This window comes from Oncorhynchus nerka, linkage group LG7 (genome assembly GCF_034236695.1).
Source record: "Oncorhynchus nerka isolate Pitt River linkage group LG7, Oner_Uvic_2.0, whole genome shotgun sequence".
Classification (NCBI taxonomy): domain Eukaryota; kingdom Metazoa; phylum Chordata; class Actinopteri; order Salmoniformes; family Salmonidae; genus Oncorhynchus; species Oncorhynchus nerka.
Genome location: NC_088402.1, coordinates 59,442,724 through 59,450,939, shown reverse-complemented (window position 1 = coordinate 59,450,939; position 8,216 = coordinate 59,442,724). Strand labels below are relative to the sequence as shown.

Below are 8,216 nucleotides of genomic sequence, written 5' to 3'. Positions count from 1 at the left end.
TAAACGTGGAGCTATACGGAGCCCTCTGCATTGTTACAAAATTTGAGAGGCACAAGGCGATGCAGTATGGCGCTCAATTTGGCCTCTGAATGCCTCTGGAGGCTCCGCAATTGCGTCACACCATCCATTTGTCCCCTCTGACCATGTTTTCGAATCCGGCTTAAATGGGCTTTTAGTTATATTGTTTCTCCCTTGAAAGAGCACATTTAGCCAGTCAATGGCAGTCCGCTTGTTTCACTGATGGTAGCATTACTGACCTGCTATGTCTTTTTTTTCATTCCTTGTCTTTTAGGGGTACAGTTGGTTTAGATTAGTGAAGAAATATCAGTTTTAGGGTTTCCCCCCTAGACTGCAGTTTTGTAACTGCAGTTGGCTGGTATTTGATGCAGAATAACTGCAGTGTAAAGATTCCTCGCGAAGGATGCTCCGGTGAATCCTACGGTTTTGAAATCAGCCACAACCCCTCTGAAATAGCTCGTATTCCTCAAAGTATGTACAATTTTTTTTTTTTAAACCACCTTTTTCTCTATAGAATGTCTAGCACATCTAGTTAAATTTATTGTTACGACTTTACCCATGTATTTTTGGATTCCACCCCTCTAACTATAATTTGTCTGATACACTATGGAGAAGGACTTGTAAGAAACAAGTGTATTTGTTTCCACATTTCCTCTCTTAGTTTCCGTCCCTCAAAGTTTCAAAGAGAGGGGGTGATGTACAGTGCGTTCGGAAAGTATTCAGACCCTTTCACTTTTTCAACATTGTTACGTTACAGCCTTATTCTAAAATGGACAATTGTTTTTGCCCTCATCAATCGACACAATACACAAACATCTAAACCTGTTTTCACTTTGTCATTATGGGGTAGTTTTTGTGTGTGTGTTGCTGAGGATTTTTGTTTTATTTAATCTGTTTTAGAATAGAGCATCCAACCCGGAAGCCAGCTGCACCAATGTGTCGGAGGTGCACGGTGTTCCCTATCGACCTGGTCAGCGCGCACTGCGCCCGGCCTGCCACAGGAGTCGCTAGTGCGCGATGAGACTAGGATATCCCTACCGGCCAAACCCTCCCTATGGACGTGGCCCCATGGACCTCCCGGGCACAGCCGGCTGGGACAGAGCCTGGGCTTGAACCCAGAGTCTCTGGTGGCACAGCTAGCGCCTTGCGCCACCCGGGAGGCCTACGACACTCTTTTTAACACCCTTCATCCACCTCCATCCTACCTCCCTGGAGCCAATTTCTTTATTTTACTCTCACTTGGAAACTCCACCCACTAACCTGTCACTAAGCTCTGCCCACTGAGCTTTCATGCAACCAATCAATTAATCCCAGACTACCTCTGGTGATGGTCATGAAGCTCTGATCACATTCAGATCTACACCACCTGTTTAAACATGTGGACAAGATCAGGACACATGTTAGCACAAGGTATAAAAGGGGTTAAGAAAGAACTGCAGCATAGCTACTTCCCATGTCACATCACATTTGTCATGAAAAATATGTATAATGCTCTTTAATTACTCAAGGCACACATTCATCTAGCCTACAACTGATTATAGGATTTACAGGCTCAGGGAGACAGTGTAACATGGCAGACGCATCAACATGTTGAACGTGGCACACATTCATAAGGTCATGTTGCCATGGGAACATGTCATTTGGAATGGAATGTAAAACAAATTGGCTTCATTCATAGGCCTACATCTCATTTGCATGCCTACAACAGAGACTAAAACAGCAGGTATTTTAAATGCGTACCATCACAGACGACACATAACGTCATAAAATGTGCATATATTGCACATGTATGTGTATAAAAGCTATCTCTGAAATAGTCATATGACATTCAAAGCTATCCACCAAAATGACGATTTCGCATTCCAAACAATAAAAGTGCCTAGTTAGAACTGTAACATAGCCCTCTGTATGGGAGGACAGTCTTGCAGTTATCAGAGGTGCAATATATCCAACATGGCCAACAATACCTTAACTTTTAATGTGCCCCCTGTTGAAGACAAGCACTGTACTCTTGCCAATATGCTTGCTTCCAAGGGAATAACGACTTCCACTGGTTTGAAGGGAATAGTCCAAGAGCCTCGGGATGAGATGGGTAGCAGCAGATTTGAGGTGGGAGTGTGGTCCGAGAGTCTCAGCTTTCATTGGTTGCAGTCTGGTGGAGTTGAGAGGGCGCTGGCCCGTTGAGCCTGTCCAGCTCATCCACCTGCGGGGAGGGCATGGTGCCCCCCAGGCCGCCCCACCTCCGCCCCCCTCCCCTGGCACCGCAAGGTTGGGCACGCTCTTGCTGCGGACGCACTGGAAGTCAACGTGACGGCTCTTCCCTTCCTCCTTCTCCCAGGACAGCTGAATGAAGGGCCGCTGCACGTAGTTGTAGATGACCTCTGACCTTCCTCCCGGACGCCGCTTCACTTTCTCCTTATAGGTTGGGTACCCTGGGACACAGATCAGTGGAAATCCATGTGTAATGTATATCAATTAATATTTTACTGGGGGTAGCTTGGGTAGAACAAGCCCGACTCACCCTCAATGCCTATCCGGATGTTCTTTAAACCTCTCTCCTTCAGCAGGGTTTTAGCAACGTCTCTGTTCTCGATGTACTTGAAGAAGCGGTAGAGTTTGGAGCTGTACAAAACTGGACAGAAGAGAAACATTAATTCACTCAACACTGAAGTTGTTCCGGCGCACAGTTAGGCGAGATGGTTAGCTAGCTACCTAAGGTTAACAGTTAATAAGCAACCACTCCTACGTACACTCTTGACAGAAACCCTAACACTGCTGCGTCAAAAACATGCTTCCAAAAATGACGAGGTGTCTCCTGTTGCGTAACCTTTTAAATGTGACCAATTTTGAATTGACATGGATTTTGGAAGTTGGTAATTTTTCAGAGTACTTTAGGATTTGTGATGTGTGTGTTGTGACTGATGCCTTACTTTGGGAATACTCCTCTCCCATGGGTGGAGGGTGTTCCTCATCCCAGTCCACAATGTCATCGTCGGCCAAAACCACGATGTGGCACTCCCTCTCCCCTCCCTGGGCACATGACACCATGGCAGGCACCACTAGCTCCTCCAGGAATCCCTCAAACTGCCTCCGTGCCCCATCGTTGGACAGCTCATGAAGCAGGGCACCTGGGAACAGAAAGAGACAGTCACTTGACCAACCTCACTATCATGATAATCAAGTGAAGGATGTGTCTTTGTTGAGACTGCAGGAGGTTTGAATGCTATGAAGTCATTTTGCAATCATTCTCAAACAAAATATTCACTCAAAACATTTAGTACCTCAACTTGTTCTTGTTAAGATTCATAGATGTGGCGTGTTGTGCTGTCATAAGAGTTGCTCATACTGGTAAAGATATATTTGCAATGGCTGCTGTACTGCATATCCCATTCCTTTTGCCTGCCACTACCCCTACCTTGGGCAATCCCGTAATCTGGTCAGTTTACACATGGAGTACACATAATGGGTGGTTATACTCACTGAGGTCGCGACACTTGACTGTGCTGGCACTGAAGTTGATACAGAGGTAATCACAAGCCTCTCTCAGCTCCGACACTGATACGCCATCGGGACACCTCATAACACCCGTCTGATAAAAGTTCTAACGGAGAAATACACATTGGAATGAATGAACTGACTGTTTTTGGTACCTCTACAGCTGTGGCAATATCTGTCATTTCACTGAGATGAGAGACTGGCTTTAAAAATGCCAGTCCCATCACAAGTACTGGAAGAGAGCTTTTAAGTTTTGCACTTAAAAGGTCTCCAGAAGTTAGTTGAGTCGAGCCTATAAAGCATACACTGAGTATACAAAACTATAACAACACTTGTTCTTTCCATGACATAGACTGACCAGGTTGAATCCAGGTGAAAGCTATGCTCCCTTATTGATGTCACTTGTTAAATCCACTTCAATCAGTTTAGATGAAGGGGAAGAGATGGATTAAAAAATGATTTTTAAGCCTTGAGAAAATTGAGACATGGGTTGTGTATGTGTGCCGTTCCTTTGAACAGGGTACGTAGTAGGTGCCAGGCGCACAGGTCTGTGTCAAGTACTGCAACGCTGCTGAGGTTTTCACGCTCAACAGTTTCCTGCAAAAGGTTGGGTTCCACTCAACATTAGGACAGTGTTCTTATATTCAAGTTGTGCCAACTTACCAGTATGACCTGAAAGATGCTGGCACTGATGCCCTCTGTCAGTTCATACTCGCCCTTCCCATTGGGCCTGGTGAAGTTGTGCTGTCGCGCTGGGCCAAACATTCTGCAATGACAACTTGAAAAAATGTAACCCAAACCTTGATACCTTAACCAACTATGTTTTCTCTAAGTAACATTTTCATGTCTGTATGTACTGTACATTCATAAGTAAGTGAAATAAAATAGAGTTATTTAAGTTAATTTCCCACTGTACCTTCCTAGCATGGTGTTGGGGTGTGCAGTGAAGGTGGCGGGGTCCACCGCAAAATGGCTACCGTCCACAACCAGAGTGACCCTCTCACGGTGAACGGTACCCGGGTCCGTTCTTCCCTCTTTCAATCCGCTCATCTTTCGGCGTCTCTTTACCTGTAGCCGTCTCTCCCTCTACTGTGGGTGGACCTGGCCACTTGGAGATCACTGTAGGATTGGCTGTTTTTAAGATCTGTAAAAAAAAAAAAAATACTGTGGAGGATGCCATTGTGAGCTGCTCTGAGGTCTGTTCCAAAATCAACAGGATTCTGATGATTTCATGAGAGAATATTGAATGGGCTGCAACGATATTAGCATGAAAATGCTTTAGAATCCAGTTTAAACCAACATTAGATGAAGTTCTGTTGTACGAGAAACTAGCTATTCTACATTTAAATTGACTTTAGGCCGATTGACTGTATGTGATTTCAAGAATGAGTTAATCATGGCTACATTACAGTAGCCTATTCACATGGCACTGCTGTTACAATGAGCAGCATACAGTGCCTTCAGAAAGTATTCATACCGCCTTGACTTATTCCACATTTTGTTGTGCTACAGCCTGAATTAAAAAAGGATTATATTGATTTTTCTCTCTCACCATCTGCACACAATAACCCATAATGATGAAGTGAACATGTTTTTAAACATTTTAGAAAACCATTTTGAAAATCAAATACAGAAATATCTCATTTACATAAGTATTAACATCCCTGAGTCAATACTTTGTAGAAGCACCTTTGCCAGCGATTACAGCTGTGAGTCTTTCTGAGTAAGTCTGTATGTCTGGATTGTGCAACATTTGCCCAATATTGTTTACAAAATTCTCCAAGCACTGTCAAATTGGTTGTTGATCATTGCTAGACAACCATTTTCAGGTCTTGCCATAGATTTCCAAGTAGATTTAAGTCAAAACTGTAACTCGGCCACTCAGAAACATTCATTGTCTTCTTGGTAAGCAAATCCAGTGTAGATTTGGCCTTGTGTTTTAGGTTATTTTCCTGCTGAAAAATGAATTAATCTCCCAGTGTCTGGTGGAATGCAGATTGAGACAGGTTTTGCTCTAGGATTTTGCCTGTGCTTAGCTCCATTCCATACATTTTTTTTATTCTGAAAAACTCCCCAGTCCTTAACGATAACAAGCATACCCATAACATGATGCAGCCACCACTATGCTTGAAAATATGTACATTCTGTAATTCATTCTGTAAATTAGGTTATTATTGTGGAGTAGCTAAAATGTTGTTGATCAATCCTCAGTTTTGTCAAATCAATGCCATTCAACTCTGTAACTGTTTTAAAGTCACCGTTGGCCTCGTGGTGAAATCCCTGAGCTATTTCCTTACTCTAAATCAAATCAAATTATATTGGTCACACACGTGTTTAGCAGATGATATTGCGGGTGTAGCGAAATGCTCTATGGCAACTGAGTTAGGAAGGACTCCTGTATTTTTGTAGGTGTTTTGATACACCATCCAAAGTGTAATTAATGACTATCCCTTTGAGCATGGTGAAGTTAATGTCTGCTCCCCCCCCCATCTACCAATAGGTGCCCTTCTTTGCAATTCATTGGAAAACCGCCCCGGTCATCTGTGTTTGAAATTCACAGCTCGACTGAGGGACAATTATCTATATGTGTAATTTACAGAGATGAAGTAGTCATTCAAAAATCATGTCAAACACTATTATTGCACACAGAGTGAATCCATGCAACTTATTATGACTTGTTAAGCACATTTTTTACTGCTGAACATATTTAGGCTTGCCATAACAAAGGGGTTCTACACCTGCATTGCTTGCTGTTTGGGGTTTTAGGCTGGGTTTCTGTACAGCACTTTGAGATATCAGCTGATGTACGAAGGACTATATAAATACATTTGATTTGATTTGATTTGAATACTTACTGATTTAAGACATGTCAGCTTTAATTTTTTTATTTTGTAAACATTTTGAAAACATAATTCCACTTTGACATTATGGGGTATTGTGTGTAGGGCAGTGACCCCAAAATATAAATTTAATCCATTTGAGGTTCAGGCTGTAACACAATTTTTTTGAAGTCATAGGGTGTGAATACTTTTTGAAGGCACTGTAAAAACGGAACATGCCCGTTACAATTATGAAACATATTTCGTGAACAGCATAAATATTGAGTTTGTCCCGGCCCCTTTACCAACCAGAACCAACTTGTACATTCCTGTTCAGCTAGACAAGTCTACATTACTGTCCTCTGAATCATCAGTCTAGCTGTCTAAAATAGAATTGAAAGTTAAATAGCCTAGACTCTCATAAAATAATTATTTGTTTAATAATTACCATAAATGTATATGTAATATCAAATGTGTTACCATAGAATTACGAATTAGAATACTAGAACATAAACATTCTTATGGTGGTATAAAAGGTCAGCCATTTTGGTAAGGGAGTTAGTCAACCATGGTCAGCCATTGCTGTGATAAGATAGTGTAAAGAAGATTATCTGCACTGTATGTTTGTTAGCTAGCTAGCCTGACAGTTTTAGAGGAATGATTCCATAAATTTGCTAAATAACTGCCAACATTCCATTCAAGCAATGCAGTCAATCCATTACCATACATTGGCTGGAATCTGCCGAAATGTATGGTCAGTTTACTTATATTTTAGAGGCTATTTATACAGAAAATGTGTCCCAAAAAATAGTTTATAATTTATATGACAATATTTTACGTTGACAATAATATTACATAATTTCTGATGTCTGCCTTACTTTTATTTTCCTGCATAAGTAAAATCAGGAAATGAATAACCTATGACTATTGCCATTCATTGCAACTAGACTGGGTTGGATTTCTCCCTGACCACAATGGCTGCCATTTTTGGACCATTCTGGAACGTTTAGGGTTTATGACAAGCCCGCTCTAGTAATTAAATAGGATATATATGTGTGTTACAATCTACAGTATCGCCGGAGTTCTAGAACGTAGTGTGGAACCTTTATTGTGAGAACACCATGTGACTTTTACATTGAAGTCTTGTAATACAGTCGCATTGTCCCTGGTCATCATTCATAAATAGGTCTACATTAGTCGATAGGCACATAATTGTCCTGAAGGAAAGCCCTAATTCAGATAACTAGTTTAAAAACGGTCAGTCAGCTATCTTTCTGCTTTCGTCTCTTCGTCCAGCCATTCGTTAGTCAAATCATTGATACATTAGCTTCGTTGCTTACTCTGAGAAAATACAAATATTGCATAGTCACTTGGACTACCGCGACAAGTTGCTACATGTTGCATAGACTACTGTACCTAAAATATAAAAACTTACGCCAGTTTCATGCCCTCGGTGCTCCGGTCGGTTCAAAATTTCAAATGTGCCATGGTGCCACCTCATGTGGTTTCAAGTAATTTGAAAAACCTTCGCCATGACTCAAATATGCTCCATTTAGGTTCTTTCCTTGTACTGTACAAACTGAACCAATGATGGCCAGAATACTGCGCCTGTCATAAGGGGAAGTCTTCTAGCCTCAGCTGCGCAAGAACCTGAATGCGGCACTGAACGTGTTTGTCAATACATTTGTATCTATATTGCCATAGGTTCATATCAATGTATTTGAGTTTAAATATTTTTTCCTAATTCAGGAATAAACAAATGATAAACAATTGAATAACCTCAGTGTAACAACAAAGTATAGTGCCTCTACCCTTTCAAATGTATACATATACGAATTTTGGATATCTGCTTGGATAAACACATTGTTAAATGATATATAGCAT

The 8,216-nt window shown here is 41.5% G+C and overlaps 1 protein-coding gene across 1 annotated transcript; it reads right to left on the bottom strand.

Moving 5' to 3' along the window:
* Nucleotides 1-2,063: 2,063 nt before the first annotated feature.
* LOC115132073 (BTB/POZ domain-containing protein KCTD20-like) lies at nt 2,064-7,953 on the bottom strand. The gene is given in 8 exon segments (XM_029664303.2): nt 2,064-2,245; nt 2,248-2,450; nt 2,540-2,650; nt 2,949-3,146; nt 3,499-3,619; nt 4,177-4,279; nt 4,430-4,657; nt 7,768-7,953. Coding segments are annotated over 7 exon segments (966 nt in total). The 5' UTR covers nt 4,564-4,657; nt 7,768-7,953; the 3' UTR covers nt 2,064-2,149.
* Nucleotides 7,954-8,216: the final 263 nt, after the last annotated feature.